This window comes from Lepidochelys kempii, chromosome 7 (genome assembly GCF_965140265.1).
Source record: "Lepidochelys kempii isolate rLepKem1 chromosome 7, rLepKem1.hap2, whole genome shotgun sequence".
Taxonomy (NCBI): Eukaryota; Metazoa; Chordata; order Testudines; family Cheloniidae; genus Lepidochelys; species Lepidochelys kempii.
The window spans coordinates 113,146,223-113,158,727 of NC_133262.1; the positions used below are offsets into that span (position 1 = coordinate 113,146,223).

A 12,505-nucleotide genomic window follows, 5' to 3' on the forward strand; every position below is an offset into this window, starting at 1 on the left:
TGAAATGAGGGCATCTCCTCTATCACTCCCAAAGAATAAAGTCTGTACTTCTTGTGTTTGCACAGACACATAAGAGGGGCCCCTGAAGCAGGAGCAGAGGGTTGGAAGTGGGGGATAGAAAGAAACTGGAAGGTATATCCCGATTCCACCATTCTTAGCACCTACTTGTCCAAGGTGGTGGACTGACAAGTCCAGAGAAAAGGTGACAACTTGTCCCAGAGAGATGGAGAAGGGTCCATAAGATACAGGTTGGATAGGATACTGTCCTCATCATCGACAATGGCTGCTTGGAGGCTTGTGGCTGCCAAGAAAAAGAGAGCAAGGAAGTAAAGGGCATGAACATCCTCCTGTGTGACCTTTACACCTCCACATGGACTGGTCAGGCTGCCAGAAAGCATAATATTGTTGTCTGAGCTGGTACTGCAGGCAATATTTCATCCTCTTTGTCATGGGCACATAGAGGCCTAAGGACTTGAGTACTCTCCTTGAGTCCTTTAGTGTGTGCAGAGCCTCATCTGTCTTAGAGTACAAGACAAAGCCTTCAAAAGGGAGGTACTCAGTACCTTGTTGTACCTCCACAGGAATCCCAGAGGCCAGTGACCAGGATGCTCTGTGCGTAGTCACCACTATCACCTTGGCTCTGGCTGCAGAACCCACTGTACCCGAAGAATCCTGTAAAGCTGAATGAGACACAAGGCATTCCTTTGCAACAAGTGACTGGAACTGCTCCCTGGAATCCTCTAGTAGTTTACTAGCAAACTAGGATATTGCTTCCCAGTTTGAAGAGTCATACTAAGACAACAGAGCACTATAATTGGCAACGCAGAACTGCAGAGATGTTGTAGAATATTTTTTCTAGCCATAACGTCTTGGCATCTTTATTCTTAGGGTAACCTTAGCTCTGATCTGTCAGCTCCTCTCATTCCCTGCAGCCACCACTAATGACCTAGGTGTGGGATGTAAATAAAACTGCTCAACCCCAGGAGATGGAACTTTATCTTTTTTGTTCCAATCTTGTAGCAATTAGTGGAAATGGAGGAATGGGTTTGCCGGATTGTTTTGGCTGGCTGCATAATGGCCTTATTTCTGGGCAAGGCAACCTTCCCTGTCCCAGTGGGATGGAGAATGTCAATGAGCTTGTGGGTATTGTCTTCCATTAGTGCTACATGAATACCCAGGGAGGCTGCCATTCTTTTGAGGATCTCCTGATGCACCTTAAAGTCGCCTGGGACTGGGGTGGTCGCCTGTAGTACCAGCTCCTCATCAGGAGACAAGGATGCCCTCAGGGGCAGCAGCCTCTGATACAAAGTCCTCAGTAGGCAATAAGGAGGATGCCTGCACAGGAGACAAGAGAGAAAATATTCTAGTTCTGACTGATGTTTCTGATGTGACAACTGGGCCTACGAATTTACTTAAATTGTGAGCTGAACTGTGCAAAATATGCAAAAGTTCAGAAGATATTACAATAACCCATAACAACAAATGATGATGGGAAAAGATATGAAAGGGAGACAAAATAACTGAATTCATCTAAACCAAAAAGGCCATGTTGACATAATTCAAAGATTGTATTAAAATTATGCTGGTTAAATACCAGGAGATGTGGAGCCAGAAGTGAATGAGCGAAAATTGGTGTGTCAGATAATTAGGCCTAACTGGTAGATAAAATAATGAGGGGTTTGACTATTGTATCCATCACTCCCTTTTTGGGTCTTTAGAAGAAAGATTTTGTGGGGAAAGGACAACAAGGAAAACAGATGGAAAGAACTGACAGAGGCTACTGGAGCAAGCTTCACTATCATGGCTGCCATCCCCAGCATTTCCTAGGACCCTGGGCCTTCATCACCCTGATCCTGAGTGGTGACCTGACCAAAATAGGCCAGAGAGAGGGGGACCCAGATGACATCACATTCCCTACCAGCTCCAGCAGGATCACAACCACCACCTGGGATAACAGTTCTCATCATCTTTGATTCCATCGAAATCAAGAGTCAAACAAGGAGGCTTTACCTCCTAAGACTGAACTTCAACTATAACCGTAGCAATGACATTTAAGAGATTGTCAAACAGGGTGGAGGTTTTTTCCTTCTAAAAACTGTCTACAACTAAAGGAAAAGGGAACAAGAGATGTTAAAATGAAAACCTTATTTAATACTCTACATTCCAAATGCTTTAATTATTTTTCCTTCTTTTCTGTATTATTAATAAAGTGTTAAAAGGATTTTTAACAACATGTTTGCCATGGTGCTAAGTAGACTAATGTCTTTGTATACCAAGCCCCATTGCTTGTTTAACACTGTTTAATGGACAGCAACTAACTTACGTTAACACCTTTATCCCATATATTCCAACTAAGTTAATACAATAGTCTACCAGTACTGACAGGAGAAGGCTCCCTCCTGGAAGATCAACCTGTGTGAGGGAGTTGCATAGCTGCAGGAACTAGGCGTGCTACCGTAGCCCCTGGCTTGAAGTGGTTTCCATTATATACAAGGTTTATGGTTTGGTTCAACAGTTCTCAGCACCCCCACTATGCAAACTGTTCTAGAGCCGTTGGGGAGCGGTGAAGTAGATCTGGATGTTGGAGACACCCAACAATGCATCCAAGAGGGCCACTGCAGGGGCTGGTACGGTACTGGGCCCCAGGCACATCCGACCCAACCATCCAGTCTCTAGCAGAAGTCCTCTTGGAACCACGCCGATAAGCATGGGAACAGGAACAGAAAGTAGCTCTAGAATCTCAGTACCAGAATGCTTGAAATTTTATCTCAATCTGACAAGGAATCAGAATATTTCAAGAGCCAGGGTGGTAGAGTACCGGGAGGGGTCCTTAGAGATTGCAATCTGGATACGTACCGACATGATGTCAGAGGAAGCATAACAGGTTTCTTAGCCACTGGTATCATTTGGGATGGAGGACCTGGTTCTGGCCCAGAAGATAAGTCAGGCGTTGGCACCGGGGCTGAGGTGTGCACTACTCTACTACAGTGCTCCAGTGCCTATTATCTTGACTGCTGCACTAAGCCTGGACAAGAATGGGGAAGGTTTAGATTGGATATTAGGAAAAACTTTTTCACTAAGAGGGTGGTGAAACACTGGAATGCGTTACCTAGGGAGGTGGTAGAATCTCCTTCCTTAGAGGTTTTTAAGGTCAGGCTTGACAAAGCCCTGGCTGGGATGATTTAACTGGGAATTGGTCCTGCTTTGAGCAGGGGGTTGGACTAGATGACCTTCAGGGGTCCCTTCCAACCCTGATATTCTATGATTCTATGAGTACTCAATCTGCAGCAAGAGGGAGGGCAGTACTGTCAGGTACAGTAAATCTTTGGCCACTGCACAAGCCTCCTGCACGATCAGCACAGACATGGGCTGTTGACTCACAGGAATTAAGGATGACCGCTCTGTCACAGCTGACAAAATAGCTTATCTTGATAGTCCCTGAAATTGATGGCTCGGGTCTGACTGGCAGTGCTCAGAGGCCTTCTAAGTGAAACTCAAAGCAAGATTATAAGAAGTTAAAAGAAATCTAAAACCACAATGAAAATAAAGATTTTTGAGTGTCAAGGGGCAGAAGAGTAAAAGGTAGGTAAGTAGCTCACAAGAAACAGTAATGCTCCAACCACAGACGGTGAAAAGGAACTGCAGGGAAACTGCCCTTTATACCCTCACTTCACAGCATGAGTCACTTCGCAATTGGCAGGGTCGCTGCCTGGGTACTACTAGGAAAAGCTGTCTGGTATCAGTGCTGATGAGGCATGCAGACACCTACAGTGTAATGGACATACACACTCACAAAAAAGAACTTGTTCTTGCCTTCTGCACACACATACATACCAAAAGTGAACAACGCACATAGATGAACTTGAAAAATTAGCAGTAGCTAATTTCCCAAGATAAGCCGCGATGTGCACAATGTATCATTGACTAAGATTGGCCCTTCACACTTATTCTTTCCATAACTGCCATCAGTAAGGCCCAGCATCTTTCAATAGTCTTATACACATTAACACAAATACACTGGAGTGAGCCACAGCACATTTTTCGATAGGTAGAATTCCGTATTTTATATAAACCCACATTTATTTATTTATTTATTTATATTTATATATTTTCATATATATATAGTGTACATGAAATAAAGACTAAATATGGAGATAATTTTATAGAAGTGTAAGCAAAAGACAGTGCTACATTGTATTAACTAGTCACGGTAATTCTTTGACATTATAATGCCCCAAATTATTATAATTTAACAAAAAATAGCTATAGAACCTTGGAAGTCTTATTAAAAAGCTCTCTCATCTGTATTAAAAAATATCACTAATGCTTGCATTGTATTACTGAATGTTCCCTCAAATAAAAGAGACTATGATATTATTTTCCTTTCATAAGCCAGTGGAAAAATGATGACAATAAGATAGTATTATGAATGTGGTCGCTTAAAAAGGGAGAAAAAATTCTTCTTGTAATGTTGCCAAATTGCCATAAGCTAGTGGCATTTAAAATACAGATTCTGCAGTCAAATCAAACTCACATGTTTCTTAACATTTCCAACAAGCTGACCCGAAAGCAAACCTTCTGTCCTTTAAATGAAGCCAGTAATGCCCAGGGCAAATATTAAATTGGAGGAATAAAATGTTCAGACATAGAGCTTGATCTTGAAACAGCTCTGAGGTGAAAAACTCAAAGGTCAGTTTGTGCATAGAACACATAAGCAGCATTAATAAATTACAGTAAACTTGAGGGACAGACTGATAAATAAAAGCATCAAGCTTACAAACAGAATATTAATTTAACTGAGGTACCTATTAAGCACATGCTTAAGTGTTATCCTGAATCAGGGCCACACTGTACACCACACTGATATCAAAACACATGGTGCAGAATTTCACCCTAAACATATCTGGCACATAATTATATCATCATACTATGTGTAATTAATTTTAAATACCGTATAAGTACACCATCAATTATATTAATATATTTTTAAATCAAGTTGATATCTTCATCAGTATTGTAATTCCCTCAAACTGATCATTTTGCTGAATTCATTCATCATCAATCTATAAATTACAACCATGAAGATTAATAGACATTATTAAGCCATCAACTGGAGACTAAAAATCACACAGCTGCCAATAGTCTTGATATGGCTGGTGCCCTGTTATTTTAAATCTAACACAGAGAAGAATAGTCCCAGCCTCTCTCATTGCAGCACCACAGAAGTTTCTTTTAAACAGCAACACCAGCCTCCTGCCAATGAAGGGATACACACACCAAGGTGATGGGCAGTACTCGCACACCTGTAAGACTGCTGTCTGAGTGCACTGCACATTCAGTCTTATTGCCAGGACTTATCTCATCCCCATCTACACTCCATCACAGATACAAGCAGGAATGGGAAATAATCCAGACTGTGAGAGTGGCTAGGGAGGGCTGTCAGCCAGTGAGTCCCAAGCAGTAGCAACACTTCACAACAGCCATCCCTCCTCGTCTCTCTAATACGACGAGAGGACCACAGTTTACTAGTTCTTTGCAGCTTACAAATCTGGGATTCTCAGAGAGAAGAAAAATTCTCTCTGTGAACGATCACCTTCACCTGCTTAAAGCTGCATGGGGCAGAATAGCATGGTGACGGTTCAAGATATGATCAATTGTGCTTCTGATGGAGTTACAGATGCAGTCAACTGCACTGAAGCCAACATGCAGAAATGCGGTCAGCTGTTCTTTGGGGGAAAGATGGGTGTGAGAAAATGGAAAAGGAAAGAGAAAGGGAGGAAAACCCCGTGCTGCCATCACCCTCCCTGCACACCTACTCCAGAAAAGTGAAATAGGAAGATACTGAATGTGACTGAGCTCACTGTTATCATCCTAAACAAACTATTATTAATATCTGTATTACCGTAGCACCCAAAGGCGTTAACTAGGCTTGGCAGGATTCAATTTAAATCAATATATGTTGGTAAACATCCATGTCACCTGACATGCTGAACTGACGAAAAAACCATATCACTCGGTAACAGTTGGCCAGAGTGCCTCCCCGCACATCTTGTACCTGCAGGGATTGGGTGTCACCAGTTCTGCGGCAGCACAAGTTGCTCTCTGCAGCCTTGCTCACTCAGTCTTGTGACAGCGGGACTGCAAAGAGTTCCCTGAACAGCTGAAGAGCCAGTGACACCCCATCCCTGCAAGCATAAGGGGTAGGGAAGTATGTGGTCTTAGTAGGACAGAGCAGAGGACGACGACAAGCCCCCAGCCCTGTTGTCTCAGCTGTCGCAGCCCCGCTTACTCAGTCACCAGCCAGGACTGTGGGAGCTGTCCCTGGCAGGAACTATTCAGCAGCACCTTATAACCAGGGGCTAGTCTTCCTCCGTGCAGTCCAGGCCGGAGGTCTCTGTTCCACTGGGCCACAATCACTGCCTCCCCTGCACCTTGTGTCCTGGTCTCTTAGGCCCTTCTGCCATGCTGGGAGTCCCTTGCAGCCTTGCTGTCAGTGCTGAGATCCTACTGCAACACCACTTTCTCTGCTACCCTAACCCTCCCCATCAATTTCCAACAACTGTAAAAATAGTTACAAATTGAAAGTAAAAATCTTGAAAATGAAAATGTATATTAATTGTTGACATTAGAAAAAAATAAAAATCAAATTCTGCCAAGCCCAGCCTTAATCAACACCAAGGCCCCTGCATGCTAAACACTGTAGATACATACAGGTGTTCATATGCAGACATAGTCCCTGCCCCAGAGAGCTCACAGTCTAATTAGACAGGAGTTCTAGATCTCTGGGCCTCAATCCGACAAGGCAACTAGAAGTAGGGAGAGCCTGCTGAGGAATGAGACTTTGGTAAGATCTCCACAGGTTCCAAAAGGAGGCTGACACAACTTCCATAAAATTCAAACTTCTGGATTTTTTTTTAAATGACCAGACCTTTTAAAGCCTAAAATTAACATACTAAATTTTCTAAAATTAACCTGCCAGCACACAATATGCTTTGTCTGCTAAATCTTCAGTTTTGATGGAAAATTATCCCTATATTTTCTTTTTCTGAAAATTCCAGCACTGAAAATTATGAAATTACAACATAAATATAAACGCAAATAAAGAAGTTAATGCATATACAATAGTGAGATATTTACAATAACAACAATTTTATGTTATCTTGATCTTAGTTTACCATTGTTTTAATTCTACTTACCATGTCCTCGTATTAACTTCATATCTATAAAGGTCATCCACCAATCCATATTTATTGCCAGGTAATGCTTTGTATCCACCATGAACATAAATGGATTTTGTCATTGCATCATAGACACTACTATGGCCATATCCACCTTGCACAATTGCTCCTTTTGTTTCTGGCACAAGCCATGAATTTGATCCTGGAAGAGACATATGAGAAACATAAAATAATACTCTAACCTTGCAAGGACCTACTCCTGGGATAAGTCCTTACTTAGCATGAGTAGTCCCAAATAAATCAATTGTAAAGTCAGGGACTAACAGTTTACATCTTTGAAACCATGTAGATGTGTTGGATATATTATGCATGTTTTTCCCAAATTTTTAAATTGGCTTGGCTCATGTTAAAAATACTCCTATGTAAACATAAAACATTTTAAATCTATAATACAAGAAATAAATGATAGATATTTAATTTTTATAATGTCATAATCTGAAGGCAGGGCACACACTTTCCCAAATGAAATAAATAACTTTTGCATAAAATAAAAGTAATTTTTATTGCCCTTCACCAGTTTACAATACACACACACATGGACAGAGTAATACAGTTGGCATCATGTAATGTTTTGTTTGCTTGTGTGGCTATAACTTGTAAGCAGCAGCTGCATCTAAGATTAACGGTTGTTCAGACATAAAATTTAGGCAGAGAAATTACAGCAATAATTACAGCTTTGTACTGGTGATAGAGTGAGCTTCTAAAAAGAACTGGATCACATCTCATAATAAGCATTCCCCTAACATCTAATGCCTATACATTCCGATAAATAGAACTACCAAGTCCAATTGGCAATACCACTGTCTGGTAATTCTCAACAATGCCACATATTCTACTTTCTTTCCTCAAAATTTGAAAACACTCTTACTGTCATCACCCAATTCATCCTATGAAAACTTTCAATGTTCTAAAATGTTATTTTTTGGGGTAAATTTGCTTTAACACAACCAGATAAATGTACAATTTATATTTAACCATCAACCTGTATATCATACTTTTATCTAAAATTTTCAATAAAAGTGAAAGAAGCTGGCAACAAAAAAAGTCCCCCCAATTTGTTTACTCTGTGCATTTGACACTGTTCTGCGTAACACCATTTCCACTGCTTTGTTAATAACCAATTGAGCTTCTGGGCTCATGTACTAACATGATGACATAATTTATTTCACCCTTCAGGGGAGGCTCAGCTGCATGCTCTTTTCCTGGCTCTCCAGATCTATGTTTACCAGTATCAACAGCAAACAAACTGAAGAGATGGTATGCTGGCATGTGCACAAAATGGAAGAACAACAAAAGACTGAAGATGTTTAGTGCTGTTGTTCTGCCATATTTTTTAAGAAGACTGTAATAAATATTTTCAGGGTATCAAAAGAAAACATAATTCTCTGCACTTTATTTAAGCCATCAGTTCAGTCAGGCACATATGTATGTACTTAAATTAAAGAATGTGAGTAAATCCACCCCTACTCAGTAAATAATTTAAGCACATAATTAACTTCAAGAATAAATCATCCTATTGAAGTCAATGGGACTTCAGCACATGCTTAAACTTAAGTACATACTTTTGTGCTTGGATGAACTGATGCATAGGCAGTGTTCTATCAGAGGTATAGTTTGTTTTTTTTTAAATTAGTCAACTTCAGAACTTAAAGTTAACAGTATCCTTATAACAAAAACAAGAAGGTAACATCTATTGCAACATTCCAACAATGTTTATTATACATACATATTCAGATCAAAAAGTAGTATCTTAGGGTAGTAATACAATAAACCCAATTAAATAAAATCTGGCAACAGATTTTTAAGTCATATGAAGCAGTAACTGTAGATGGAAAAATGTAGATGGAAAAATTTCATATCCGTTTCAAATACATTTGTCACAATATACAGTTATTTTCAGAATAGTTATAATAATAATTTTTCTTTTAAATTAAGCATATTTTATCAAAATTTACCTTTGGCTCCTTCCCTCAGTTACCAAGACCTCTTTGATAGTGTGTCTGTTACCTTGTTTTAGAAAGCAGACACTTTAAAACCTTTTTTTCCTAGAAAAATATAGTTCCACACCTATCACTTGGCCAACACTTTTTTCCACTGATCACTTCAGATTACCTAACACAACTAAATTTTAATAAACATACTAAGATTTGAACACCATATTTTGCTGTACTGCACTGTGATAAAAATTATCACCAAAGAACCTATTCATCAAATAAAACAACCTTTTATATAAGAGTAATAAAATCCAACTCCTAAGTCATCAGGACTAGTTTAGTATTCAGATTGGTACAGTGAATTTAATCACTTTACCGCATGCCTTAACTCATTTTTTAAAAAAAAATCAACAACTGTTGGCTTGATTATTGTTCTGAAACTTCAATCATATTTTATTATTGGATATTTTTGTTATAAGCCCACAATGCAGAAAGGACAGAACATATTTACAGGTCAGCAGACACAATAACTTCTCATGAAGTGTGCTAGATACAAATGGACAATTAGGCTTCAGAAACTAATTAAGAGAGACCATTAAACTAATCCATCTGAATTTGCAACCATTGCTTGTTAGTTATTTAATTGACAATATGTCTCAACAGTTCAGCTACTGAAATTCACAAAAGGATAAGTCTGTTAATAGCAAATGTACTATAAAAGCAAGGTCACGTTCAAATCCACTTTTCATACCACATTTCAAACCAAGAACATCAGGTCAAGCCAGCCAGTTTGTAAAAGTTGTTCTAATCACAGATGATTCTCTGCGTCTTTGTCTTCAGGGATTATATCAGTACAATACTATGGAATCCTCCAGAAGAAACACATGACCACTTCACCTGATGGATATGGAAAGTGGGGAAAGGCTACCGCATTCTGCTTGAATGCAGCAAAAGATGCAAGCCCAAGCACTACGTTTGGATCCCCTGTATGTGGGAACAATGACTGGAAAATCAAGAGTAGTAGTTGAGACTCTGAAGAGAAGAAGAATGTACATTGTATACAAGAACCAAAATGGAAGGTGTTGAAATCCACAAACAACAGGGATGTTCAGTAGCAAGGAGGAATGGGGTAAAAATAATCATAGCAGAAATATTAAAGAATAAGGTAGCAAACATCCAAAGGAACAGTTACCAGATCATGAAAGTTAGAATAGCACTGAGCAGAGAACATATATTTAATGTTATATGCACATACATGCCACAGGCTGGCTATACAATTGAGTAGGAGGAGCAATACAAGAAGCATCACAAGTTAAGTACATGATTATTGGAGCAGATCTCAAATGGACATTTGGGAGAACACAGTGAAGTTATGACGACTGTCATGGAGGATGAGGCTTTGGAACCAGAAATGAAGTGGGTGAGGATATCTTTGCATTAGCTCAGAACCCACAGCCTGATTGTTGCCAATACAAACTTTGTAAAGAAGGAGAAGCACCTATTCACATACAAGGGTGGTGCCAACCGGACCCAGATCAATTACTTCTGGACAAAAAAAAAGATCTAAAAAGTGTAAGAGACTGTAAAGTGATCCCAGGAGAGTAGACTGCGAAGCAACACAGATTGCTTGTAATGAACTTCCTGGGCAAAAAAGCTATTGGATGGCAAAAGGTAAGTTGTGGAACAAAGAATAAAGTGGTGGAGACTTGCAGATAGGAAAGTCAATCTGAGATTTAAGGATGAGGTACTGCAGTCTTTGCACAATGACCAAACCAACTACAATGATACCAGCGAGATTTGTTGAAAAACATCCAATTTTACAGAAAGTGCATAAGAACCCTCTGGCCAAACAAAAGGAGATAAAATTTCATGGCAAGAAGATATGATGGTCCAGCAATGTGCAAGAGGCAGTAAAGGAGGAAAGGTTTAAGCAATGGTTGAAAAGTTATGAGGAATACAAGCTTTAAAGAAACCAGCAAAAAGAGCAGTTGTGGGAGTTAAGAGTCTGGCATTTAAAGCTTTATATGCAGAACTAACAAAAGAAAGGGAAAAAGAAAATGTAGATTAGGCAAGATTAGGCAAAGAAGCAGAGAGGACTTGGTAGCAGTGAAGTGTGTCAAGGAAGAAAATGGAAGGCATTGAAGTCATTAGGAAGTAGCAGTGATTTTATGAGAAACTGCTTAATGAAAAGAATGCGAAGAAACGGTTGAGGGAAGTATGCGCAAGCAATAACCACACAAGACCTATCACAATGGTGGAGACTCAGATAGCACTAAAGATGATGAAGCATGGGAAGGCAGAGGGACCACACTGTGTATCAAATTACGTATTTAGAGTATTAGGCCATGAGGGTGTGGTGATGATGGTGAATTTTTTCAACTTAATTTTCTGTACTGGAAAAATACCCAACAAGTAGAGGAAGAGCACATTGAGGGACCAATTATCTTCAAGAATAAAGGAGATGTGCTAGAATGTGGTAATATTCAATGAGTCACATGATGAAATGGTTGGAAAGAAAGACTTTGGATAGAGCTGGAGCATCAAGTAAACGACAACCAATTTGGGTTTATGCCAGGAAGACCAACAATGGATGCAGTGTTTGCAGCCCAAATACTGCACGAGATGTACAGGGAGAAATGCAAGGAATTACATTTAGTGCTTCTCGGTTTAGAGAAGGCTTATGACAGAGTTTCTAGAGAGTTGTTACGGTGGTGCCTCCAGTCGGGCAATCTGCTGGAGACTAGGGGAGAGCATGTTTTTTGCAAGTGACATTAAATTATCCCATGAAGATAAATACAAATTGGAAACTGACCTAGAACTATGGAAGGCTGCATTAGAAGAAAATGGCTTATGAATCAACTGACAAAAGATGGAATATATGCAATGCTTCACTGAAAGGAAGCATGAGAAGCCAGAAAAACTATATGGCCTACAAAAAGAAAAGGAGTACTTGTGGCACCTTAGAGACTAACCAATTTATTTGAGCATTAGCTTATGTTTGTGCAACAACTTAGATACCTCGGTTCAGTGTTGAGCCTTGATAAGAATGTGGATGTGGATGTTAGGAGCCAAATGAAGAGTGCTTGGTATAAATGGAGGGAGCTGACAGGAATTCTTGGTGATAAGAATATGCCAAGTATACTAAAGAACGAAGTGTATAAGATCATTATTACGCGAGCCATCATGTATGTATTGGAATGCTGGCCAGTGAGGGAGAGAGAACCACCACTACTTCTCAGAACCACAATTAGAATGCTCAGGTGGACGCCAGGTAAGACAGGAGCCGATAGGCTACACCATGAAATGACAGGAGTCATATGCAGGTTGCCCCCA

General features: G+C 39.9%; 1 protein-coding gene across 12 annotated transcripts in view; it reads right to left on the bottom strand.

Annotated features, from left to right (window-relative positions):
- ATRNL1 (attractin like 1) overlaps positions 1 to 12,505 on the bottom strand; it is a 1,081,427-nt gene that overhangs the window by 892,684 nt on the left and 176,238 nt on the right. For all 12 annotated transcript variants that reach the window (XM_073354269.1, XM_073354267.1, XM_073354264.1 and 9 more), the window contains exon 10: positions 7,197 to 7,380. In XM_073354269.1, the coding sequence (XP_073210370.1) occupies positions 7,197 to 7,380 (184 nt within the window). The remainder of the gene's footprint in view (positions 1 to 7,196; positions 7,381 to 12,505) is intronic.